A 27,564-nucleotide genomic window follows, 5' to 3' on the forward strand; every position below is an offset into this window, starting at 1 on the left:
ACTTTTTACTGGAGCAGCTCTCCAGTACTTGAGGGACAATGTCTTCACGGCCTCTGCCGGAAGCAGGCGCCTGGAAGGAGTTCCACAGGTCCTTATATTGCTAAGTGGTGGAAAGTCTTTTGACAGCGTTGATGCGCCAGCCTCTGCTCTCAAACAGCTGGGCGTCTTGACCTTTGCAATTGGAACCCGGGGCTCTGACAGCAGAGAACTGCAGAAGATATCCCACGAGCCCAGTTACGCTGTTTCTGTGTCTGAATTCATTGACCTTCCCAGTGTCCAACAGCAGCTTCAGTCCTCCGTGGAGGCTGTGGCTACTGCCGTCACCCCAGAATCTCCAACTGTACCTGGTATGTTAACTTTCACGACCTCTGATAGGTGCATTTCACTCAGTTCAGGTCAGCCAGTACCACTTTGAAAGTAGAGTTGTACCACCTTTCATAGATTTAGTCGTAGACATTGTGGTTAGTTTTGATTATCTGACTTTGACACAGGAAGTTTTTTACAAATGATCCTAAAACTGTGTCATATCTTATGTTTCCTAGTGGAGAAAAAGCCAACCGGAAGGGATTTTGTGTTCTTGTTGGATGGATCTGATGGTACTAGAACTGGATTTCCAGATATGCGAGACTTTGTCCAAAGAGTAGTAGAGACACTCAGTGTGGATGACAACAAAGACCGTGTGTCAGTGGTTCAGTACAGCAGAGATCCAGCTGTCCAGTTCTATCTGAACACATACACAACCAAAAGCGAGATCCTTGACACTGTCAGAGGTTTGAGGCACAAAGGCGGAAGACCACTCAACACTGGAGCAGCTCTCCAGCACTTGAGGGACAATGTCTTCACGGCCTCTGCCGGAAGCAGGCGCCTGGAAGGAGTTCCACAGGTCCTGATATTGCTAAGTGGTGGAAAGTCTTTTGACAGCGTTGATGCGCCAGCCTCTGCTCTCAAGCAGCTGGGCGTCTTGACCTTTGCAATTGGAACCAGGGGCTCTGACAGCAGAGAACTGCAGAAGATATCCCACGAGCCCAGTTACGCTGTTTCTGTGTCTGAATTCACTGACCTTCCCAGTGTGCAACAGCAGCTTCAGTCCTCCGTGGAGGCTGTGGCTATTGCCGTCACCCCAGAATCTCCAACTGTACCTGGTATGTTAACTTTCACGACCTCTGATAGGTGCATTTCACTCAGTTCAGGTCAGCCAGTACCACTTTGAAAGTAGAGTTGTACCACCTTTCATAGATTTAGTCGTAGACATTGTGGTTAGTTTTGATTATCTGACTTTGACACAGGAAGTTTTTTACAAATGATCCTAAAACTGTGTCATATCTTATGTTTCCTAGTGGAGAAAAAGCCAACCGGAAGGGATTTTGTGTTCTTGTTGGATGGATCTGATGGTACTAGAACTGGATTTCCAGATATGCGAGACTTTGTCCAAAGAGTAGTAGAGACACTCAGTGTGGATGACAACAAAGACCGTGTGTCAGTGGTTCAGTACAGCAGAGATCCAGCTGTCCAGTTCTATCTGAACACATACACAACCAAAAGCGAGATCCTTGACACTGTCAGAGGTTTGAGGCACAAAGGCGGAAGACCACTCAACACTGGAGCAGCTCTCCAGCACTTGAGGGACAATGTCTTCACGGCCTCTGCCGGAAGCAGGCGCCTGGAAGGAGTTCCACAGGTCCTGATATTGCTAAGTGGTGGAAAGTCTTTTGACAGCGTTGATGCGCCAGCCTCTGCTCTCAAGCAGCTGGGCGTCTTGACCTTTGCAATTGGAACCAGGGGCTCGGACAGCAGAGAACTGCAGAAGATATCCCACGAGCCCAGTTATGCTGTTTCTGTGTCTGAATTCACTGACCTTCCCAGTGTCCAACAGCAGCTTCAGTCCTCCGTGGAGGCTGTGGCTACTGCCGTCACCCCAGAATCTCCAACTGTACCTGGTATGTTAACTTTCACGACCCCTCGCCTCGAGGGCTACCAGACTTGTTTCACCTACACTGAGGGAAAGAATTTATGTCTGAAAGTTGTTGAGCTGCATGTGTGCCCTTGAAGAGAGATGGTGGTGTGCTCTCCCACTATTTAAAATTGAAGTAAGCAGTGTTAGGTGCTTTCAGGAAAGGAAATTTAAAAAAAGAAAATGAAAGGATCGTCTACCACTTGATAAGGATTAGTTTGCTTTTTGCAAAGGTTTTTATGTGTCGTCTTCTATCTTTTCTCAGTTGACACTGCCAAAAAGGATATCGTATTCCTTCTGGATGGTTCTGATGGCACAAGGAATGGCTTCCCTGCCATGCGTGATTTTGTTGAGAGAGTGGTGGAGAAACTCAATGTGGGAGAAAACAAAGACCGTGTCTCTGTGGTCCAGTACAGCAGAGATGCAGAGGTCCATTTCTATCTGAACACATACAACACAAGAGAGGATGTTAAGGATTCGGTCAGAGGGCTGAGACACAGAGGAGGCAGACCCCTCAACACCGGGGCAGCCCTCCAGTATGTCAGGGACAACGTCTTTACAAACTCCTCGGGGAGTAGGCGCCTGCAGGGCGTTCCACAGATGTTGATCCTGCTAAATGGTGGAAGGTCTTTTGACAATGTAGATACCCCAGCTGCTGCTCTCAAACAGCAGGGCACTGTTGTGATTGGCATTGGAACAAGGAGCTCTGACAGTCGAGAGCTGCAGAAGATATCGTATGACCCTAGTTTTGCTCTGTTAGTGTCTGAGTTCACTGACCTCCCCGGTGTCCAAGAAAAGCTCTCTTCTGTAATGAGCACAGTGCGAGTGAGGCCCACGCCCACAACAACAACAACAACAGTGACTGGTAAGAAAGTGATTGATTTTTACATTCCAAGATCATGGTAGGTCGCAAATAGAACCGTACCAAAGAGCATCACATTAAGTTCAGGTCAGCCAGTGCCACTTTGAAAGTAGAGTTTTACCACCTTTCATAGTGTGAGTCGTAGACATTGTGGTTAGTTTTGATCGTGTGATTTTGACACGGGAAGTGTTTGACAAATGATCCTAAAACTGTGTCATATCTTATGTTCCCTAGTGGAGAAACAGCCAACTGGAAGGGATTTTGTGTTCTTGTTGGATGGATCTGATGGTACTAGAGTGGGATTCCCAGCTATGCGAGACTTTGTCCAAAGAGTAGTAGAAACACTCAGTGTGGATGACAACAAAGACCGTGTGTCAGTGGTTCAGTACAGCAGAGATCCAGCTGTCCAGTTCTATCTGAACACATACACAACCAAAAGCGAGATCCTTGACACTGTCAGAGGTTTGAGGCACAAAGGCGGAAGACCACTCAACACTGGAGCAGCTCTCCAGCACTTGAGGGACAATGTCTTCACGGCCTCTGCCGGAAGCAGGCGCCTGGAAGGAGTTCCACAGGTCCTGATATTGCTAAGTGGTGGAAAGTCTTTTGACAGCGTTGATGCGCCAGCCTCTGCTCTCAAGCAGCTGGGCGTCTTGACCTTTGCAATTGGAACCAGGGGCTCTGACAGCAGAGAACTGCAGAAGATATCCCACGAGCCCAGTTATGCTGTTTCTGTGTCTGAATTCACTGACCTTCCCAGTGTCCAACAGCAGCTTCAGTCCTCCGTGGAGGCTGTGGCTACTGCCGTCACCCCAGAATCTCCAACTGTACCTGGTATGTTAACTTTCACGACCCCTCGCCTCGAGGGCTACCAGACTTGTTTCACCTACACTGAGGGAAAGAATTTATGTCTGAAAGTTGTTGAGCTGCATGTGTGCCCTTGAAGAGAGATGGTGGTGTGCTCTCCCACTATTTAAAATTGAAGTAAGCAGTGTTAGGTGCTTTCAGGAAAGGAAATTTAAAAAAAGAAAATGAAAGGATCGTCTACCACTTGATAAGGATTAGTTTGCTTTTTGCAAAGGTTTTTATGTGTCGTCTTCTATCTTTTCTCAGTTGACACTGCCAAAAAGGATATCGTATTCCTTCTGGATGGTTCTGATGGCACAAGGAATGGCTTCCCTGCCATGCGTGATTTTGTTGAGAGAGTGGTGGAGAAACTCAATGTGGGAGAAAACAAAGACCGTGTCTCTGTGGTCCAGTACAGCAGAGATGCAGAGGTCCATTTCTATCTGAACACATACAACACAAGAGAGGATGTTAAGAATTCGGTCAGAGGGCTGAGACACAGAGGAGGCAGACCCCTCAACACCGGGGCAGCCCTCCAGTACGTCAGGGACAACGTCTTTACAAACTCCTCGGGGAGTAGGCGCCTGCAGGGCATTCCACAGATGTTGATCCTGCTAAATGGTGGAAGGTCTTTTGACAATGTAGATACCCCAGCTGCTGCTCTCAAACAGCAGGGCACCGTTGTGATTGGCATTGGAACAAGGAGCTCTGACAGTCGAGAGCTGCAGAAGATATCGTATGACCCTAGTTTTGCTCTGTTAGTGTCTGAGTTCACTGACCTCCCCGGTGTCCAAGAAAAGCTCTCTTCTGTAATGAGCACAGTGCGAGTGAGGCCCACGCCCACAACAACAACAACAACAGTGACTGGTAAGAAAGTGATTGATTTTTACATTCCAAGATCATGGTAGGTCGCAAATAGAACCGTACCAAAGAGCATCACATTAAGTTCAGGTCAGCCAGTGCCACTTTGAAAGTAGAGTTTTACCACCTTTCATAGTGTGAGTCGTAGACATTGTGGTTAGTTTTGATCGTGTGATTTTGACACGGGAAGTGTTTGACAAATGATCCTAAAACTGTGTCATATCTTATGTTCCCTAGTGGAGAAACAGCCAACTGGAAGGGATTTTGTGTTCTTGTTGGATGGATCTGATGGTACTAGAGTGGGATTCCCAGCTATGCGAGACTTTGTCCAAAGAGTAGTAGAAACACTCAGTGTGGATGACAACAAAGACCGTGTGTCAGTGGTTCAGTACAGCAGAGATCCAGCTGTCCAGTTCTATCTGAACACATACACAACCAAAAGCGAGATCCTTGACACTGTCAGAGGTTTGAGGCACAAAGGCGGAAGACCACTCAACACTGGAGCAGCTCTCCAGCACTTGAGGGACAATGTCTTCACGGCCTCTGCCGGAAGCAGGCGCCTGGAAGAAGTTCCACAGGTCCTGATATTGCTAAGTGGTGGAAAGTCTTTTGACAGCGTTGATGCGCCAGCCTCTGCTCTCAAGCAGCTGGGCGTCTTGACCTTTGCAATTGGAACCAGGGGCTCTGACAGCAGAGAACTGCAGAAGATATCCCACGAGCCTAGTTATGCTGTTTCTGTGTCTGAATTCACTGACCTTCCCAGTGTCCAACAGCAGCTTCAGTCCTCCGTGGAGGCTGTGGCTACTGCCGTCACCCCAGAATCTCCAACTGTACCTGGTATGTTAACTTGCACGACCTCTGACAGGTGCATTTCATTCAGTTCAGGTCAGCCAGTGCCACTTTGAAAGTAGAGTTGTACCACCTTTCATAGATTTAGTCGTAGACATTGTGGTTAGTTTTGATCATCTGACTTTGACACGGGAAGTGTTTTACAAATGATCCTAAAACTGTGTCATATCTTATGTTTCCTAGTGGAGAAAAAGCCAACCGGAAGAGATTTTGTGTTCTTGTTGGATGGATCTGATGGTACTAGAGCTGGATTTCCAGATATGCGAGACTTTGTCCAAAGAGTAGTAGAGACACTCAGTGTGGATGACAACAAAGACCGTGTGTCAGTGGTTCAGTACAGCAGAGATCCAGCTGTCCAGTTCTATCTGAACACATACACAACCGAAAGCGAGATCCTTGACACTGTCAGAGGTTTGAGGCACAAAGGCGGAAGACCACTCAACACTGGAGCAGCTCTCCAGCACTTGAGGGACAATGTCTTCACGGCCTCTGCCGGAAGCAGGCGCCTGGAAGGAGTTCCACAGGTCCTGATATTGCTAAGTGGTGGAAAGTCTTTTGACAGCGTTGATGCGCCAGCCTCTGCTCTCAAGCAGCTGGGCGTCTTGACCTTTGCAATTGGAACCAGGGGCTCTGACAGCAGAGAACTGCAGAAGATATCCCACGAGCCCAGTTACGCTGTTTCTGTGTCTGAATTCACTGACCTTCCCAGTGTCCAACAGCAGCTTCAGTCCTCCGTGGAGGCTGTGGCTATTGCCGTCACCCCAGAATCTCCAACTGTACCTGGTATGTTAACTTTCACGACCCCTCGCCTCGAGGGCTACCAGACTTGTTTCACCTTCACTGAGGGAAAGAATTTATGTCTGAAAGTTGTTGAGCTGCATGTGTGCCCTTGAAGAGAGATGGTGGTGTGCTCTCCCACTATTTAAAATTGAAGTAAGCAGTGTTAGGTGCTTTCAGGAAAGGAAATTTAAAAAAAGAAAATGAAAGGATCGTCTACCACTTGATAAGGATTAGTTTGCTTTTTGCAAAGGTTTTTATGTGTCGTCTTCTATCTTTTCTCAGTTGACACTGCCAAAAAGGATATCGTATTCCTTCTGGATGGTTCTGATGGCACAAGGAATGGCTTCCCTGCCATGCGTGATTTTGTTGAGAGAGTGGTGGAGAAACTCAATGTGGGAGAAAACAAAGACCGTGTCTCTGTGGTCCAGTACAGCAGAGATGCAGAGGTCCATTTCTATCTGAACACATACAACACAAGAGAGGATGTTAAGAATTCGGTCAGAGGGCTGAGACACAGAGGAGGCAGACCCCTCAACACCGGGGCAGCCCTCCAGTACGTCAGGGACAACGTCTTTACAAACTCCTCGGGGAGTAGGCGCCTGCAGGGCATTCCACAGATGTTGATCCTGCTAAATGGTGGAAGGTCTTTTGACAATGTAGATACCCCAGCTGCTGCTCTCAAACAGCAGGGCACCGTTGTGATTGGCATTGGAACAAGGAGCTCTGACAGTCGAGAGCTGCAGAAGATATCGTATGACCCTAGTTTTGCTCTGTTAGTGTCTGAGTTCACTGACCTCCCCGGTGTCCAAGAAAAGCTCTCTTCTGTAATGAGCACAGTGCGAGTGAGGCCCACGCCCACAACAACAACAACAACAGTGACTGGTAAGAAAGTGATTGATTTTTACATTCCAAGATCATGGTAGGTCGGAAATAGAACCGTACCAAAGAGCATCACATTAAGTTCAGGTCAGCCAGTGCCACTTTGAAAGTAGAGTTTTACCACCTTTCATAGTGTGAGTCGTAGACATTGTGGTTAGTTTTGATCGTGTGATTTTGACACGGGAAGTGTTTGACAAATGATCCTAAAACTGTGTCATATCTTATGTTCCCTAGTGGAGAAACAGCCAACTGGAAGGGATTTTGTGTTCTTGTTGGATGGATCTGATGGTACTAGAGTGGGATTCCCAGCTATGCGAGACTTTGTCCAAAGAGTAGTAGAAACACTCAGTGTGGATGACAACAAAGACCGTGTGTCAGTGGTTCAGTACAGCAGAGATCCAGCTGTCCAGTTCTATCTGAACACATACACAACCAAAAGCGAGATCCTTGACACTGTCAGAGGTTTGAGGCACAAAGGCGGAAGACCACTCAACACTGGAGCAGCTCTCCAGCACTTGAGGGACAATGTCTTCACGGCCTCTGCCGGAAGCAGGCGCCTGGAAGGAGTTCCACAGGTCCTGATATTGCTAAGTGGTGGAAAGTCTTTTGACAGCGTTGATGCGCCAGCCTCTGCTCTCAAGCAGCTGGGCGTCTTGACCTTTGCAATTGGAACCAGGGGCTCTGACAGCAGAGAACTGCAGAAGATATCCCACGAGCCCAGTTATGCTGTTTCTGTGTCTGAATTCACTGACCTTCCCAGTGTCCAACAGCAGCTTCAGTCCTCCGTGGAGGCTGTGGCTACTGCCGTCACCCCAGAATCTCCAACTGTACCTGGTATGTTAACTTTCACGACCCCTCGCCTCGAGGGCTACCAGACTTGTTTCACCTACACTGAGGGAAAGAATTTATGTCTGAAAGTTGTTGAGCTGCATGTGTGCCCTTGAAGAGAGATGGTGGTGTGCTCTCCCACTATTTAAAATTGAAGTAAGCAGTGTTAGGTGCTTTCAGGAAAGGAAATTTAAAAAAAGAAAATGAAAGGATCGTCTACCACTTGATAAGGATTAGTTTGCTTTTTGCAAAGGTTTTTATGTGTCGTCTTCTATCTTTTCTCAGTTGACACTGCCAAAAAGGATATCGTATTCCTTCTGGATGGTTCTGATGGCACAAGGAATGGCTTCCCTGCCATGCGTGATTTTGTTGAGAGAGTGGTGGAGAAACTCAATGTGGGAGAAAACAAAGACCGTGTCTCTGTGGTCCAGTACAGCAGAGATGCAGAGGTCCATTTCTATCTGAACACATACAACACAAGAGAGGATGTTAAGAATTCGGTCAGAGGGCTGAGACACAGAGGAGGCAGACCCCTCAACACCGGGGCAGCCCTCCAGTACGTCAGGGACAACGTCTTTACAAACTCCTCGGGGAGTAGGCGCCTGCAGGGCATTCCACAGATGTTGATCCTGCTAAATGGTGGAAGGTCTTTTGACAATGTAGATACCCCAGCTGCTGCTCTCAAACAGCAGGGCACCGTTGTGATTGGCATTGGAACAAGGAGCTCTGACAGTCGAGAGCTGCAGAAGATATCGTATGACCCTAGTTTTGCTCTGTTAGTGTCTGAGTTCACTGACCTCCCCGGTGTCCAAGAAAAGCTCTCTTCTGTAATGAGCACAGTGCGAGTGAGGCCCACGCCCACAACAACAACAACAACAGTGACTGGTAAGAAAGTGATTGATTTTTACATTCCAAGATCATGGTAGGTCGCAAATAGAACCGTACCAAAGAGCATCACATTAAGTTCAGGTCAGCCAGTGCCACTTTGAAAGTAGAGTTTTACCACCTTTCATAGTGTGAGTCGTAGACATTGTGGTTAGTTTTGATCGTGTGATTTTGACACGGGAAGTGTTTGACAAATGATCCTAAAACTGTGTCATATCTTATGTTCCCTAGTGGAGAAACAGCCAACTGGAAGGGATTTTGTGTTCTTGTTGGATGGATCTGATGGTACTAGAGTGGGATTCCCAGCTATGCGAGACTTTGTCCAAAGAGTAGTAGAAACACTCAGTGTGGATGACAACAAAGACCGTGTGTCAGTGGTTCAGTACAGCAGAGATCCAGCTGTCCAGTTCTATCTGAACACATACACAACCAAAAGCGAGATCCTTGACACTGTCAGAGGTTTGAGGCACAAAGGCGGAAGACCACTCAACACTGGAGCAGCTCTCCAGCACTTGAGGGACAATGTCTTCACGGCCTCTGCCGGAAGCAGGCGCCTGGAAGGAGTTCCACAGGTCCTGATATTGCTAAGTGGTGGAAAGTCTTTTGACAGCGTTGATGCGCCAGCCTCTGCTCTCAAGCAGCTGGGCGTCTTGACCTTTGCAATTGGAACCAGGGGCTCTGACAGCAGAGAACTGCAGAAGATATCCCACGAGCCTAGTTATGCTGTTTCTGTGTCTGAATTCACTGACCTTCCCAGTGTCCAACAGCAGCTTCAGTCCTCCGTGGAGGCTGTGGCTACTGCCGTCACCCCAGAATCTCCAACTGTACCTGGTATGTTAACTTGCACGACCTCTGACAGGTGCATTTCATTCAGTTCAGGTCAGCCAGTGCCACTTTGAAAGTAGAGTTGTACCACCTTTCATAGATTTAGTCGTAGACATTGTGGTTAGTTTTGATCATCTGACTTTGACACGGGAAGTGTTTTACAAATGATCCTAAAACTGTGTCATATCTTATGTTTCCTAGTGGAGAAAAAGCCAACCGGAAGAGATTTTGTGTTCTTGTTGGATGGATCTGATGGTACTAGAGCTGGATTTCCAGATATGCGAGACTTTGTCCAAAGAGTAGTAGAGACACTCAGTGTGGATGACAACAAAGACCGTGTGTCAGTGGTTCAGTACAGCAGAGATCCAGCTGTCCAGTTCTATCTGAACACATACACAACCGAAAGCGAGATCCTTGACACTGTCAGAGGTTTGAGGCACAAAGGCGGAAGACCACTCAACACTGGAGCAGCTCTCCAGCACTTGAGGGACAATGTCTTCACGGCCTCTGCCGGAAGCAGGCGCCTGGAAGGAGTTCCACAGGTCCTGATATTGCTAAGTGGTGGAAAGTCTTTTGACAGCGTTGATGCGCCAGCCTCTGCTCTCAAGCAGCTGGGCGTCTTGACCTTTGCAATTGGAACCAGGGGCTCTGACAGCAGAGAACTGCAGAAGATATCCCACGAGCCCAGTTACGCTGTTTCTGTGTCTGAATTCACTGACCTTCCCAGTGTCCAACAGCAGCTTCAGTCCTCCGTGGAGGCTGTGGCTATTGCCGTCACCCCAGAATCTCCAACTGTACCTGGTATGTTAACTTTCACGACCCCTCGCCTCGAGGGCTACCAGACTTGTTTCACCTTCACTGAGGGAAAGAATTTATGTCTGAAAGTTGTTGAGCTGCATGTGTGCCCTTGAAGAGAGATGGTGGTGTGCTCTCCCACTATTTAAAATTGAAGTAAGCAGTGTTAGGTGCTTTCAGGAAAGGAAATTTAAAAAAAGAAAATGAAAGGATCGTCTACCACTTGATAAGGATTAGTTTGCTTTTTGCAAAGGTTTTTATGTGTCGTCTTCTATCTTTTCTCAGTTGACACTGCCAAAAAGGATATCGTATTCCTTCTGGATGGTTCTGATGGCACAAGGAATGGCTTCCCTGCCATGCGTGATTTTGTTGAGAGAGTGGTGGAGAAACTCAATGTGGGAGAAAACAAAGACCGTGTCTCTGTGGTCCAGTACAGCAGAGATGCAGAGGTCCATTTCTATCTGAACACATACAACACAAGAGAGGATGTTAAGGATTCGGTCAGAGGGCTGAGACACAGAGGAGGCAGACCCCTCAACACCGGGGCAGCCCTCCAGTATGTCAGGGACAACGTCTTTACAAACTCCTCGGGGAGTAGGCGCCTGCAGGGCGTTCCACAGATGTTGATCCTGCTAAATGGTGGAAGGTCTTTTGACAATGTAGATACCCCAGCTGCTGCTCTCAAACAGCAGGGCACTGTTGTGATTGGCATTGGAACAAGGAGCTCTGACAGTCGAGAGCTGCAGAAGATATCGTATGACCCTAGTTTTGCTCTGTTAGTGTCTGAGTTCACTGACCTCCCCGGTGTCCAAGAAAAGCTCTCTTCTGTAATGAGCACAGTGCGAGTGAGGCCCACGCCCACAACAACAACAACAACAGTGACTGGTAAGAAAGTGATTGATTTTTACATTCCAAGATCATGGTAGGTCGCAAATAGAACCGTACCAAAGAGCATCACATTAAGTTCAGGTCAGCCAGTGCCACTTTGAAAGTAGAGTTTTACCACCTTTCATAGTGTGAGTCGTAGACATTGTGGTTAGTTTTGATCGTGTGATTTTGACACGGGAAGTGTTTGACAAATGATCCTAAAACTGTGTCATATCTTATGTTCCCTAGTGGAGAAACAGCCAACTGGAAGGGATTTTGTGTTCTTGTTGGATGGATCTGATGGTACTAGAGTGGGATTCCCAGCTATGCGAGACTTTGTCCAAAGAGTAGTAGAAACACTCAGTGTGGATGACAACAAAGACCGTGTGTCAGTGGTTCAGTACAGCAGAGATCCAGCTGTCCAGTTCTATCTGAACACATACACAACCAAAAGCGAGATCCTTGACACTGTCAGAGGTTTGAGGCACAAAAGCGGAAGACCCCTCTATACTGGAGCAGCTCTCCAGTACTTGAGGGACAATGTCTTCACGGCCTCTGCCGGAAGCAGGCGCCTGGAAGGAGTTCCACAGGTCCTGATATTGCTAAGTGGTGGAAAGTCTTTTGACAGCGTTGATGCGCCAGCCTCTGCTCTCAAACAGCTGGGCGTCTTGACCTTTGCAATTGGAACCCAGGGCTCTGACAGCAGAGAACTGCAGAAGATATCCCACGAGCCCAGTTACGCTGTTTCTGTGTCTGAATTCATTGACCTTCCCAGTGTCCAACAGCAGCTTCAGTCCTCCGTGGAGGCTGTGGCTACTGCCGTCACCCCAGAATCTCCAACTGTACCTGGTATGTTAACTTGCACGACCTCTGACAGGTGCATTTCACTCAGTTCAGGTCAGCCAGTACCACTTTGAAAGTAGAGTTGTACCACCTTTCATAGATTTAGTCGTAGACATTGTGGTTAGTTTTGATTATCTGACTTTGACACAGGAAGTTTTTTACAAATGATCCTAAAACTGTGTCATATCTTATGTTTCCTAGTGGAGAAAAAGCCAACCGGAAGGGATTTTGTGTTCTTGTTGGATGGATCTGATGGTACTAGAACTGGATTTCCAGATATGCGAGACTTTGTCCAAAGAGTAGTAGAGACACTCAGTGTGGATGACAACAAAGACCGTGTGTCAGTGGTTCAGTACAGCAGAGATCCAGCTGTCCAGTTCTATCTGAACACATACACAACCAAAAGCGAGATCCTTGACACTGTCAGAGCTTTGAGGCACAAAGGCGGAAGACCACTTTTTACTGGAGCAGCTCTCCAGTACTTGAGGGACAATGTCTTCACGGCCTCTGCCGGAAGCAGGCGCCTGGAAGGAGTTCCACAGGTCCTTATATTGCTAAGTGGTGGAAAGTCTTTTGACAGCGTTGATGCGCCAGCCTCTGCTCTCAAACAGCTGGGCGTCTTGACCTTTGCAATTGGAACCCGGGGCTCTGACAGCAGAGAACTGCAGAAGATATCCCACGAGCCCAGTTACGCTGTTTCTGTGTCTGAATTCATTGACCTTCCCAGTGTCCAACAGCAGCTTCAGTCCTCCGTGGAGGCTGTGGCTACTGCCGTCACCCCAGAATCTCCAACTGTACCTGGTATGTTAACTTGCACGACCTCTGACAGGTGCATTTCATTCAGTTCAGGTCAGCCAGTACCACTTTGAAAGTAGAGTTGTACCACCTTTCATAGATTTAGTCGTAGACATTGTGGTTAGTTTTGATTATCTGACTTTGACACAGGAAGTTTTTTACAAATGATCCTAAAACTGTGTCATATCTTATGTTTCCTAGTGGAGAAAAAGCCAACCGGAAGGGATTTTGTGTTCTTGTTGGATGGATCTGATGGTACTAGAACTGGATTTCCAGATATGCGAGACTTTGTCCAAAGAGTAGTAGAGACACTCAGTGTGGATGACAACAAAGACCGTGTGTCAGTGGTTCAGTACAGCAGAGATCCAGCTGTCCAGTTCTATCTGAACACATACACAACCAAAAGCGAGATCCTTGACACTGTCAGAGGTTTGAGGCACAAAGGCGGAAGACCACTCAACACTGGAGCAGCTCTCCAGCACTTGAGGGACAATGTCTTCACGGCCTCTGCCGGAAGCAGGCGCCTGGAAGGAGTTCCACAGGTCCTGATATTGCTAAGTGGTGGAAAGTCTTTTGACAGCGTTGATGCGCCAGCCTCTGCTCTCAAGCAGCTGGGCGTCTTGACCTTTGCAATTGGAACCAGGGGCTCGGACAGCAGAGAACTGCAGAAGATATCCCACGAGCCCAGTTATGCTGTTTCTGTGTCTGAATTCACTGACCTTCCCAGTGTCCAACAGCAGCTTCAGTCCTCCGTGGAGGCTGTGGCTACTGCCGTCACCCCAGAATCTCCAACTGTACCTGGTATGTTAACTTTCACGACCCCTCGCCTCGAGGGCTACCAGACTTGTTTCACCTACACTGAGGGAAAGAATTTATGTCTGAAAGTTGTTGAGCTGCATGTGTGCCCTTGAAGAGAGATGGTGGTGTGCTCTCCCACTATTTAAAATTGAAGTAAGCAGTGTTAGGTGCTTTCAGGAAAGGAAATTTAAAAAAAGAAAATGAAAGGATCGTCTACCACTTGATAAGGATTAGTTCACAAGTGTGCTTTTTGCAAAGGTTTTTATGTGTCGTCTTCTATCTTTTCTCAGTTGACACTGCCAAAAAGGATATCGTATTCCTTCTGGATGGTTCTGATGGCACAAGGAATGGCTTCCCTGCCATGCGTGATTTTGTTGAGAGAGTGGTGGAGAAACTCAATGTGGGAGAAAACAAAGACCGTGTCTCTGTGGTCCAGTACAGCAGAGATGCAGAGGTCCATTTCTATCTGAACACATACAACACAAGAGAGGATGTTAAGGATTCGGTCAGAGGGCTGAGACACAGAGGAGGCAGACCCCTCAACACCGGGGCAGCCCTCCAGTACGTCAGGGACGTCGTCTTTACAAACTCCTCGGGGAGTAGGCGCCTGCAGGGCGTTCCACAGATGTTGATCCTGCTAAGTGGTGGAAAGTCTTTTGACAGCGTTGATGCGCCAGCCTCTGCTCTCAAACAGCTGGGCGTCTTGACCTTTGCAATTGGAACCCGGGGCTCTGACAGCAGAGAACTGCAGAAGATATCCCACGAGCCCAGTTACGCTGTTTCTGTGTCTGAATTCATTGACCTTCCCAGTGTCCAACAGCAGCTTCAGTCCTCCGTGGAGGCTGTGGCTACTGCCGTCACCCCAGAATCTCCAACTGTACCTGGTATGTTAACTTGCACGACCTCTGACAGGTGCATTTCATTCAGTTCAGGTCAGCCAGTACCACTTTGAAAGTAGAGTTGTACCACCTTTCATAGATTTAGTCGTAGACATTGTGGTTAGTTTTGATTATCTGACTTTGACACAGGAAGTTTTTTACAAATGATCCTAAAACTGTGTCATATCTTATGTTTCCTAGTGGAGAAAAAGCCAACCGGAAGGGATTTTGTGTTCTTGTTGGATGGATCTGATGGTACTAGAACTGGATTTCCAGATATGCGAGACTTTGTCCAAAGAGTAGTAGAGACACTCAGTGTGGATGACAACAAAGACCGTGTGTCAGTGGTTCAGTACAGCAGAGATCCAGCTGTCCAGTTCTATCTGAACACATACACAACCAAAAGCGAGATCCTTGACACTGTCAGAGGTTTGAGGCACAAAGGCGGAAGACCACTCAACACTGGAGCAGCTCTCCAGCACTTGAGGGACAATGTCTTCACGGCCTCTGCCGGAAGCAGGCGCCTGGAAGGAGTTCCACAGGTCCTGATATTGCTAAGTGGTGGAAAGTCTTTTGACAGCGTTGATGCGCCAGCCTCTGCTCTCAAGCAGCTGGGCGTCTTGACCTTTGCAATTGGAACCAGGGGCTCGGACAGCAGAGAACTGCAGAAGATATCCCACGAGCCCAGTTATGCTGTTTCTGTGTCTGAATTCACTGACCTTCCCAGTGTCCAACAGCAGCTTCAGTCCTCCGTGGAGGCTGTGGCTACTGCCGTCACCCCAGAATCTCCAACTGTACCTGGTATGTTAACTTTCACGACCCCTCGCCTCGAGGGCTACCAGACTTGTTTCACCTACACTGAGGGAAAGAATTTATGTCTGAAAGTTGTTGAGCTGCATGTGTGCCCTTGAAGAGAGATGGTGGTGTGCTCTCCCACTATTTAAAATTGAAGTAAGCAGTGTTAGGTGCTTTCAGGAAAGGAAATTTAAAAAAAGAAAATGAAAGGATCGTCTACCACTTGATAAGGATTAGTTCACAAGTGTGCTTTTTGCAAAGGTTTTTATGTGTCGTCTTCTATCTTTTCTCAGTTGACACTGCCAAAAAGGATATCGTATTCCTTCTGGATGGTTCTGATGGCACAAGGAATGGCTTCCCTGCCATGCGTGATTTTGTTGAGAGAGTGGTGGAGAAACTCAATGTGGGAGAAAACAAAGACCGTGTCTCTGTGGTCCAGTACAGCAGAGATGCAGAGGTCCATTTCTATCTGAACACATACAACACAAGAGAGGATGTTAAGGATTCGGTCAGAGGGCTGAGACACAGAGGAGGCAGACCCCTCAACACCGGGGCAGCCCTCCAGTACGTCAGGGACGTCGTCTTTACAAACTCCTCGGGGAGTAGGCGCCTGCAGGGCGTTCCACAGATGTTGATCCTGCTAAATGGTGGAAGGTCTTTTGACAATGTAGATACCCCAGCTGCTGCTCTCAAACAGCAGGGCACTGTTGTGATTGGCATTGGAACAAGGAGCTCTGACAGTCGAGAGCTGCAGAAGATATCGTATGACCCTAGTTTTGCTCTGTTAGTGTCTGAGTTCACTGACCTCCCCGGTGTCCAAGAAAAGCTCTCTTCTGTAATGAGCACAGTGCGAGTGAGGCCCACACCCACAATAACAACAACAACAACAACAACAGTGACTGGTAAGAAAGTGATTGATTTTTACATTCCAAGATCATGGTAGGTCGCAAATAGAACCGTACCAAAGAGCATCACATTAAGTTCAGGTCAGCCAGTGCCACTTTGAAAGTAGAGTTTTACCACCTTTCATAGTGTGAGTCGTAGACATTGTGGTTAGTTTTGATCGTCTGATTTTGACACGGGAAGTGTTTGACAAATGATCCTAAAACTGTGTCATATCTTATGTTCCCTAGTGGAGAAACAGCCAACTGGAAGGGATTTTGTGTTCTTGTTGGATGGATCTGATGGTACTAGAGTGGGATTCCCAGCTATGCGAGACTTTGTCCAAAGAGTAGTAGAAACACTCAGTGTGGATGACAACAAAGACCGTGTGTCAGTGGTTCAGTACAGCAGAGATCCAGCTGTCCAGTTCTATCTGAACACGTACACAACCAAAAGCGAGATCCTTGACACTGTCAGAGCTTTGAGGCACAAAGGCGGAAGACCCCTCTATACTGGAGCAGCTCTCCAGTACTTGAGGGACAATGTCTTCACGGCCTCTGCCGGAAGCAGGCGCCTGGAAGGAGTTCCACAGGTCCTGATATTGCTAAGTGGTGGAAAGTCTTTTGACAGCGTTGATGCGCCAGCCTCTGCTCTCAAACAGCTGGGCGTCTTGACCTTTGCAATTGGAACCCGGGGCTCTGACAGCAGAGAACTGCAGAAGATATCCCACGAGCCCAGTTACGCTGTTTCTGTGTCTGAATTCATTGACCTTCCCAGTGTCCAACAGCAGCTTCAGTCCTCCGTGGAGGCTGTGGCTACTGCCGTCACCCCAGAATCTCCAACTGTACCTGGTATGTTAACTTGCACGACCTCTGACAGGTGCATTTCACTCAGTTCAGGTCAGCCAGTACCACTTTGAAAGTAGAGTTGTACCACCTTTCATAGATTTAGTCGTAGACATTGTGGTTAGTTTTGATTATCTGACTTTGACACAGGAAGTTTTTTACAAATGATCCTAAAACTGTGTCATATCTTATGTTGCCTAGTGGAGAAAAAGCCAACCGGAAGGGATTTTGTGTTCTTGTTGGATGGATCTGATGGTACTAGAACTGGATTTCCAGATATGCGAGACTTTGTCCAAAGAGTAGTAGAGACACTCAGTGTGGATGACAACAAAGACCGTGTGTCAGTGGTTCAGTACAGCAGAGATCCAGCTGTCCAGTTCTATCTGAACACATACACAACCAAAAGCGAGATCCTTGACACTGTCAGAGGTTTGAGGCACAAAGGCGGAAGACCACTCAACACTGGAGCAGCTCTCCAGCACTTGAGGGACAATGTCTTCACGGCCTCTGCCGGAAGCAGGCGCCTGGAAGGAGTTCCACAGGTCCTGATATTGCTAAGTGGTGGAAAGTCTTTTGACAGCGTTGATGCGCCAGCCTCTGCTCTCAAGCAGCTGGGCGTCTTGACCTTTGCAATTGGAACCAGGGGCTCTGACAGCAGAGAACTGCAGAAGATATCCCACGAGCCCAGTTATGCTGTTTCTGTGTCTGAATTCACTGACCTTCCCAGTGTCCAACAGCAGCTTCAGTCCTCCGTGGAGGCTGTGGCTACTGCCGTCACCCCAGAATCTCCAACTGTACCTGGTATGTTAACTTGCACGACCTCTGACAGGTGCATTTCATTCAGTTCAGGTCAGCCAGTGCCACTTTGAAAGTAGAGTTGTACCACCTTTCATAGATTTAGTCGTAGACATTGTGGTTAGTTTTGATCATCTGACTTTGACACGGGAAGTGTTTTACAAATGATCCTAAAACTGTGTCATATCTTATGTTTCCTAGTGGAGAAAAAGCCAACCGGAAGAGATTTTGTGTTCTTGTTGGATGGATCTGATGGTACTAGAGCTGGATTTCCAGATATGCGAGACTTTGTCCAAAGAGTAGTAGAGACACTCAGTGTGGATGACAACAAAGACCGTGTGTCAGTGGTTCAGTACAGCAGAGATCCAGCTGTCCAGTTCTATCTGAACACATACACAACCGAAAGCGAGATCCTTGACACTGTCAGAGGTTTGAGGCACAAAGGCGGAAGACCACTCAACACTGGAGCAGCTCTCCAGCACTTGAGGGACAATGTCTTCACGGCTTCTGCCGGAAGCAGGCGCCTGGAAGGAGTTCCACAGGTCCTGATATTGCTAAGTGGTGGAAAGTCTTTTGACAGCGTTGATGCGCCAGCCTCTGCTCTCAAGCAGCTGGGCGTCTTGACCTTTGCAATTGGAACCAGGGGCTCTGACAGCAGAGAACTGCAGAAGATATCCCACGAGCCCAGTTACGCTGTTTCTGTGTCTGAATTCACTGACCTTCCCAGTGTCCAACAGCAGCTTCAGTCCTCCGTGGAGGCTGTGGCTATTGCCGTCACCCCAGAATCTCCAACTGTACCTGGTATGTTAACTTTCACGACCCCTCGCCTCGAGGGCTACCAGACTTGTTTCACCTTCACTGAGGGAAAGAATTTATGTCTGAAAGTTGTTGAGCTGCATGTGTGCCCTTGAAGAGAGATGGTGGTGTGCTCTCCCACTATTTAAAATTGAAGTAAGCAGTGTTAGGTGCTTTCAGGAAAGGAAATTTAAAAAAAGAAAATGAAAGGATCGTCTACCACTTGATAAGGATTAGTTCACAAGCGTGCTTTTTGCAAAGGTTTTTATGTGTCGTCTTCTATCTTTTCTCAGTTGACACTGCCAAAAAGGATATCGTATTCCTTCTGGATGGCTCTGATGGCACAAGGAATGGCTTCCCTGCCATGCGTGATTTTGTTGAGAGAGTGGTGGAGAAACTCAATGTGGGAGAAAACAAAGACCGTGTCTCTGTGGTCCAGTACAGCAGAGATGCAGAGGTCCATTTCTATCTGAACACATACAACACAAGAGAGGATGTTAAGGATTCGGTCAGAGGGCTGAGACACAGAGGAGGCAGACCCCTCAACACCGGGGCAGCCCTCCAGTATGTCAGGGACAACGTCTTTACAAACTCCTCGGGGAGTAGGCGCCTGCAGGGCGTTCCACAGATGTTGATCCTGCTAAATGGTGGAAGGTCTTTTGACAATGTAGATACCCCAGCTGCTGCTCTCAAACAGCAGGGCACTGTTGTGATTGGCATTGGAACAAGGAGCTCTGACAGTCGAGAGCTGCAGAAGATATCGTATGACCCTAGTTTTGCTCTGTTAGTGTCTGAGTTCACTGACCTCCCCGGTGTCCAAGAAAAGCTCTCTTCTGTAATGAGCACAGTGCGAGTGAGGCCCACGCCCACAACAACAACAACAACAGTGACTGGTAAGAAAGTGATTGATTTTTACATTCCAAGATCATGGTAGGTCGCAAATAGAACCGTACCAAAGAGCATCACATTAAGTTCAGGTCAGCCAGTGCCACTTTGAAAGTAGAGTTTTACCACCTTTCATAGTGTGAGTCGTAGACATTGTGGTTAGTTTTGATCGTGTGATTTTGACACAGGAAGTGTTTGACAAATGATCCTAAAACTGTGTCATATCTTATGTTCCCTAGTGGAGAAACAGCCAACTGGAAGGGATTTTGTGTTCTTGTTGGATGGATCTGATGGTACTAGAGTGGGATTCCCAGCTATGCGAGACTTTGTCCAAAGAGTAGTAGAAACACTCAGTGTGGATGACAACAAAGACCGTGTGTCAGTGGTTCAGTACAGCAGAGATCCAGCTGTCCAGTTCTATCTGAACACATACACAACCAAAAGCGAGATCCTTGACACTGTCAGAGGTTTGAGGCACAAAGGCGGAAGACCCCTCTATACTGGAGCAGCTCTCCAGCACTTGAGGGACAATGTCTTCACGGCCTCTGCCGGAAGCAGGCGCCTGGAAGGAGTTCCACAGGTCCTGATATTGCTAAGTGGTGGAAAGTCTTTTGACAGCGTTGATGCGCCAGCCTCTGCTCTCAAGCAGCTGGGCGTCTTGACCTTTGCAATTGGAACCAGGGGCTCTGACAGCAGAGAACTGCAGAAGATATCCCACGAGCCCAGTTACGCTGTTTCTGTGTCTGAATTCACTGACCTTCCCAGTGTCCAACAGCAGCTTCAGTCCTCTGTGGAGGCTGTGGTTATTACCGTCACCCCAGAATCTCCAACTGTATTTGGTATGTTAACTTGCACGACCTCTGACAGGTGCATTATTGCCGTCACCCCTGAATCTCCAACTGTTCTTGGTATGTTAATTAACACAATTCCTTGGCTGAACGGCTACATGAATTATTTTTGCTTTGTCATGCATGCAAACGCACCGAGCAAATGAATGAATATTTGGACATTATTTACGTGGTGGCGATATGAGTAGTTAGAAATGCTACTCTCTGTCCAAGTTCATTTTTACGTTATGAAAAATTGTATTCAAAGATCAGCACTCGTCAAAAATGTACTTTTTGATTCTTTGGACTCCTCTCAGTCTAAGTCCACTTCTTGATTTGTATTCTTGCTAGCAACCAAGTTTTTCTCCTTTTCATCTCATTCATATTTTTCACATGCTTTGTAATGCTGAATCAAGTAGACTCATTTGTATCAATTTCATTCCTGATAGCATTGTCCTTAGACCTGTCTTTCTACTTTAAGGAATTATTTTCCTTATAAAATTTTTCATTTATAATTTACTTTTTAATGGATGGACTGCCTCATAACCAAGTTCGCTTGTATCTGTAATAGGGACAAAAACAAGCTTTAGTCTATGAAAATAAAATAAAAGTGGAGTACTTTTCTTGTTCAAACTTAAGCAAAATCACTATTGTTTCAGCATGAGAGCACAAGTAATTATTAATTATGAATACTTTATTAAATAGTGGTATTGAAGCTCTCTGCTTTCAGTTAAATATGATTCAGTCTAGTGTTTCTTTTAAATTGGATTTGTATTGTTTTCTGCCAATGGTTTAAAAAGTGACTGATTGCTGACATTTTAATTCAGCAGAAACAGTAGCTTCATGTGTGAGGATGACTGACATTTAGTGTTCTGAAATCTGATATCCCAGGTATGATATTTGGCTGCAAAATAGCTTGCATTCAGCAGGCTGCATTATTGGAAAACAAAACTCAAATGGAATAACCACACTGATTGATGGATAATTACAACCTTACATTTTGTACACCTCTTCTAAATACCAGCTATGCAACACGAGCGAGAGAGCATGTGACATGCACATAAATCAGATTTAAAGTAGTGCATTTTTTGAAGGTATTCATAGGTTTGCGTGATGATTTAAAGTATGATAATGGAGTTCCTGGGTTGATCGTATATCCATATTATTTGTGGATATAATGTTTCAGACTTTAGGACCATAGACAGATTTGGACCCAGTGTGGACTTTGGAGAAAGTAGTTGTTTTAGAATAGTTCTTACAGAAGATGGAATACTGGTTTACAATACTAATTTCTAAATACACACATTTCAAAGCTTACATGAAGAGCATAGAAGCAGTATTTTGCACTAGCTGAAGCTATGAAAGCAGCTAATCCTCTAAAATACTTTTGCATTATCAAAATACATTTAAGATGAGAAACAAGTTCTTCAGTTTATAACTATTAAGATTTTTTGCTTTGAGAAATGTAATCATAAAAACCACTTGCCATAGATGGATTGCTGGTCTGATTTCCAGCTGCTAGGCTCAGGCTATGCACAGTCTAATGTAATGAAAACTGAAGTCTCATATTAAATGTCAATAACCTCCTGAATATGCACCAGAATAACACAAATTTGCAGCTATAATTTGGCTGTATTTTTGTTTGACCTTTTGTTGCATATTTTGATTGTTTCTGTAACAGAACACTGAATTACCTTTTCTCTGTTTCTTTCAGTTGATATGCAGGGCCCCCGGAAGGATGTCGTTTTCCTTGTTGATGGATCTGCTGGTGTTGGACGGGAATTTCCTATCATCCAGGAGTTCATCCGCAGGGTCGTGGAGAGTCTCAGCGTGGGCGAGAATAAGATTCGAATTGGCGTTGTCCAGTATGGCGACTTTGCTCAGGCTGACATGTATCTGAACTCACATACAACTAAAGAGGGTGTAATGAATGCTGTAAAGGGAATGAGACAGCGAGGAGGAAGACAACGTAATCTGGGTCAGGCCTTGCAGTTTGTCAGTCAAGATGTTCTGACAGCAGAACGTGGAAGCAGGAAGCAAGAGGGTGTACCACAGTTTGTAATTGTCATCTCCAGTGGGTCCTCTACAGATGACATCAGTCGTGGAGCTACTTCCCTCAAACAATCTAGAGTTCTTCCCTTCAGCATTGGGACCAGGGATGTTGATCCTACAGAGCTCAAGGTGGTGTCCTATGTGCCTAACTTTGCCTTCACTGTAGACGACCTCCCTGGCCTGTACACAGTCCAAGAAAATTTAATCACCACTCTCACTGAGCTATCAGATGATGACATCGCCAGGATGCGCCCAGTATTCCCAACCTATGATGGTAATTTCAATTTTGAAAAATAACATGACTTATTTTTTACATTATATATGACATTCTCAGTCATGTATATATCGCACAAGTATATATTTTTATCCATTAGGCATTCTGTAGTTAGTACTCATACCTTGTTATTATGCTTACATTCTTTCTGAGCAGTAATCACACCAGCACCCACAGGACGGGAAAAGAGGGATGTCGTTTTTCTAATTGATGGCACAACAGCAATGCGTAATGAGTTCTCTTCCATCCGTGACATGATAAGAAGAGTTGTGGAGAAACTGGATGTAGGACTGGATAAGGTTAGAGTTTCAGTGGTACAGTACAGTGATGAACCAAAGTTGGAATTTCTTCTGAACGAATTCTCCACCAAAGATGAAGTACGCCAGGCTGTGATGAAACTTCGAAACAGAGGTGGAAACCGCCTAAACACAGGTCGTGCTCTTGAGTGGGTCTCCAGAAACATCTACCAGAGGTCAGTGGGAAGCCGTATTGAAGATGGTGTTCCTCAGTTCCTCATTCTAGTGACAGGAGGCAAGTCTACAGATGATGTATCTGCTCCAGCTGACCAACTTAAGAGAAACCGCATTGCACCTGTTGCCATTGGTTCAAGGAATGCAGACCCTGATGAACTGAGACAGATTTCCCTGAAGCCTGAACTTGTGTACACAGTTGACAGTTTTCAGCAGCTTCCAAGGGTGGAGTCACAGCTCACTGATTCTGTCAAAACAATATCCACCACTGATATCATCAGTAGTTATGTTCCTCCTACAGTGACCATAGGTAAGAAATACTATCTATCTATACTATCTGTAATATTGAAGGTTTACATTAACTTTAAGTTGTAAGTACTAAAGGCAATGGAATAATGTTTTTATCATGCGTTATTGAATCATATTCAATAATGCAATGTGCCACTGATTCATGGTACACTGGTGGTGCAAGAGTAAAGTTCCTGGAAAGCCCTGGAACTCAGTTCTGTTACTGAGTTCTGTTACAGTGGAAGTTTTTTTTTTTAAATGCATCAGTCTTTTGCTAATATTGTTGCTAATATTTGTTGCACTTACTTTGCAGAGTCCCTAAATCTTGGGAGAAAGGATATAATTTTCCTTATCGATGGCTCAGACAATACGGGTTCTACTGGCATTGCACATATCCGTGACTTCATCCTCAACATTGTCCAAAAACTTGATGTGCAGCCTGATCAAGTGCGTGTGGCTGTTGTCCAGTATGCAGACAGAGTTAAAACAGAGTTCTCACTCAACTCACACAACAACAAGCCAGCTGTTATCTCTGCAATCAAAAGACTTCGTCAGATGGGTGGTCGGTCATCAGACCTGGCTGACGCCATTAACTATGTCCTACAGAATGAGTTAAAAACCTCTGCTGGTATGCGTCCGGCTGAGGCCTCCCAGCATCTTGTGGTTCTGACAGGTGGACGTTCTCCCCAAGATGTTTCAATCTATGGACCTCTGCTTAAGAGCTCCCGAGTAAACTGCATTGGTATTGGAGCTGGTGGTGCTGACACAAGACAGCTGACCCAAATTGCCACAACCTCGGATGATGTCCTTCAGGTTCCCACATTCCCTGGCTTGGCAGCAATCCAGAAGAGGTTTACTGAGAGGTTGTTGACACCTGAGACTCCCATTTACATAACACCCACAGAGTATGGGGGTGATGGTAAGTTTTTCAAAAATGTACACAAATTACAGATACTTAAAAAACAAAAAATGCTAAAATCTAATGGGTCGGTTTAACTCAGTTTACTCTTATTTTCTCACTCTTCTTTACCCTGTCCTCTTCAATACCTCATCTTCCCTCTTTTGGCAACAGACCTGCAATCTAAAAAGGCTGATATAGTATTTTTGGTGGATGGCTCCATTAACTTGGGCCGGGACAACTTCAATGAAGTGATGTCATTTATCCTCAACCTAATTGACCTGTTCTTCAATGAGAGAGACGACCTGAGGATTGGCCTGGCACATTATGCCGCAGATGTGACGGACGTCTTCTTCCTCAACACCTACAAGAACAAGCAAGACATTATAAGCGCCATTGGACGAGCAGACTACAAAGGTGGACGTAAAATCAATACTGGTGCAGCCATTCGCCACGTTCAAGATGTTCACTTTACCAAAGAAAAAGGTAGTAGGATGGATGAGGGCACTCCTCAGATCCTAATGGTTATCACTGGAGGACGCTCAGCTGATGACAGCAAAACAGCAGCCCTTGGTCTGAAGAAAAAAGGTGTGAGAGTCTTTGCTGTAGGAGTGGGTGACACCGAAAATGAGTTAGAAAACATAGCAAGCGAGTCCTCCACTGTGGCTCGAGCAAGCACCTTCCTGGAACTCTCAGAGCTTAATGAGCAAATCCTGGAGACTCTGGATGATGAAGTGAAAGGGAAGCTGTGTGTTGGTGTGCCAGATACTCCTATAAGTAAGAGACATGGCATTATTATTATATTTATTGATTTATTTGTGTGTGTGTGTGCGTGCGTGCGTGAATGGACTTTATCATCAAGTTGTTTCACATTTAATTTGCAACTAAGAATCAAAAGCTTCAGTTTCCAGATGTTTACCTAAAATAAAACCATCCTTTTTTTTTTTTTTTTTTTACAGCTTGCAGTATAGAGGTGTTGGTGGGCTTTGATGTTTCTGCCCAGAACATCTTCAGTGCTCAGACCAACCTCCAGAGCAAGATGGGCTCTATTCTGCAGAGGATTTCCAAAATGGCAGCCATCAGCTGTTCAGCTGGGCAGATCCCCTCTGTGCAAGTGGGCATGCTGGCCATGGACTCTGCCTCTGAGCCTGTCCAGCTGGATTTCACAGACAATGCTGATGAGCTCTTTGAGGCCTTCAGGGCCCTGCGAAGTCGTGGCCCCTTTGTCCTCAATGGCAAGACCATCTCAGCTTACACCAATAGGTTCAAAACAAGACAGGACAATATTGTCAAGGTTGGTTACTGAAACAGTTTAAACTAGAGATCAGTACTAAGATCAGTATCAGGGCTGATTCTGGCATGTTTTAAAGGACTGGTATCAGCTTCTGTTACATCACTGCTCCTGCTGCTCTCGTCTCTGACAGCTGGGCTTCTACACTGTTTTATTTTGCTCACATCCCAGTGAAAATTAGAATGGATGAATATAAATGTATTTGTGCGCACCAACAAATGACTCAGTTTGGGCACCCAGATCAGCAAAAAAAAAAAAGTTGCGGATTTGCTTATGTCTGGCTTTAACTCTGTCTTTCTCGGTAGCAAAGAGCAGAGCACAAAATATCCAGGTAGCAGCTTCTCACAGCAGGTCATATCAGCTGTCACTGATTAACATGAATTCTGTGAGTAACTTTATTACAGGGCAGAATTAAACTTGTGTGTTTCTGGGTTAAACTGCTCTTTGCAAGTTGGTGTCAGCCAAAGATCTTTTACCAGTTCCAAGAGTCACATTCTCTTGTAAATCTAACATTCATTTCACATCAATATTTTAAATTAATCAGCTTAATAGTTTTGAACCAGAATCTTCAATATTTGGATTAAGTAGCTCATGAAAAATAAAGTGTGTGTAAATTTAGTAGTCTAGGGTTTTATGTATGTCAGATACACCATCATCATTAACATAAAGGTAAATATAAGTATCGAATGAGACTTTTGTCAGCAGTTCAAATAACTTGAGCAGGCAGTCTTAAAGTTACCAATCAAAAGACTGAAGAAGTGTGACACTGAGTTGCGTTTTTGTCCTGAAGGTTGTCATTCATTTGACCGACGGTCTTGATGCCCCATATGCTGAAATGAAACGGCGAGTTGAGGAGCTTCGGCTGTCAGGTGAAAAGATGTTTCAGTACAAACTAATGTTGATGACCATCTATCTTTAAACATTGGTGAAATTATAGCAATGTCACATTCAGAAGTAAATAACACTGTTCCTAAAACTCTTGTATGTGTTAAACAGGAGTTAACAGTTTCATTCTGGTCGGGCTGGAACGAGTGCCCAAATTTGAGGAGGCTTTGCTTTTGGAATATGGTCGTGGCTTCAGGTACACAAGACCCTTACGAGTCAACATCATGGACTTGGACTATGAGCTTATGGAAGAACTGGTGAGTGCTTATTAGTCACATCTGAGACCTAAGTGTTTTCTTTATCATTATCACCATAAATTACTTAATATTTGTTTTCTTTTGTGGTCCAGGACAATATTGCAGAAAGAGAGTGCTGTAGTGTGCCTTGCAAATGTACTGGCACCAGAGGAGACAGAGGTGCAGTTGGACTTTCAGGCTCTAAGGTATCTAATGTCAACAAATTAACATAGATTTTTTATGTTCTTCCAAAAACATGAATAAGAGTTTTCCTTTCAAAATCCTTGAATTGTGTTGATTTTTTAAATTATTATTTATCACAAGCTGATGTTTGGTGATTTTGTCTTTCAGGGTAGTTCAGGATCACCAGGAAGCCAAGGACATCCTGGAGATGAGGGTGGACCTGTAAGTCTGAATCCCTTGCTCTTGTATATCTTCACAGCAAACAGTGTTTCCATGGGAGAATTTCAGACACCTGCTGTAAACTGTTGTTTCATCATGTTTTTATTTTATTTATTTGTTTATTTTTTGTGTTCCCTCTAATTTAATCCCTCCTGTATTCCAGGGTATGTCAGCATAATTTATTGTCTTAACTGTCTTTACTCTGTAATGACAGGGAGAGAGAGGTCCTCCTGGTGTGAATGGAACACAGGGTTTCCAGGGATGTCCTGGACAGAGAGGTGTCAAGGTAAAGGCTTTGATATTAAACATTCAAGTTATCCTAATTTCTTATTGTAAATTGGGAATATTGTTTTTTTACTTATTTAATATAACAGTATGTAAACATAATTTCATCCTTCTGTT

The 27,564-nt window shown here is 45.7% G+C and overlaps 1 protein-coding gene across 1 annotated transcript in view; it reads left to right on the plus strand.

Moving 5' to 3' along the window:
* Positions 1–8,561: 8,561 nt before the first annotated feature.
* The window catches only part of LOC121194552 (collagen alpha-3(VI) chain-like), a 31,688-nt gene continuing 12,685 nt past the window's right edge, over positions 8,562–27,564 (plus strand). Inside the window, exons 1-13 of the mRNA XM_041057486.1 lie at positions 8,562–8,741; positions 8,973–9,572; positions 19,779–20,378; positions 22,081–22,692; positions 22,849–23,472; positions 23,764–24,369; positions 24,523–25,125; positions 25,308–25,642; positions 26,430–26,508; positions 26,636–26,781; positions 26,874–26,966; positions 27,112–27,165; positions 27,377–27,448. Coding sequence (XP_040913420.1) covers positions 8,687–8,741; positions 8,973–9,572; positions 19,779–20,378; positions 22,081–22,692; positions 22,849–23,472; positions 23,764–24,369; positions 24,523–25,125; positions 25,308–25,642; positions 26,430–26,508; positions 26,636–26,781; positions 26,874–26,966; positions 27,112–27,165; positions 27,377–27,448 — 4,479 coding nt within the window. The 5' untranslated portion in view covers positions 8,562–8,686. The remainder of the gene's footprint in view (positions 8,742–8,972; positions 9,573–19,778; positions 20,379–22,080; positions 22,693–22,848; positions 23,473–23,763; positions 24,370–24,522; positions 25,126–25,307; positions 25,643–26,429; positions 26,509–26,635; positions 26,782–26,873; positions 26,967–27,111; positions 27,166–27,376; positions 27,449–27,564) is intronic.

The sequence above is a fragment of the Toxotes jaculatrix genome, chromosome 15 (assembly GCF_017976425.1).
Source record: "Toxotes jaculatrix isolate fToxJac2 chromosome 15, fToxJac2.pri, whole genome shotgun sequence".
Taxonomy (NCBI): domain Eukaryota; kingdom Metazoa; phylum Chordata; class Actinopteri; family Toxotidae; genus Toxotes; species Toxotes jaculatrix.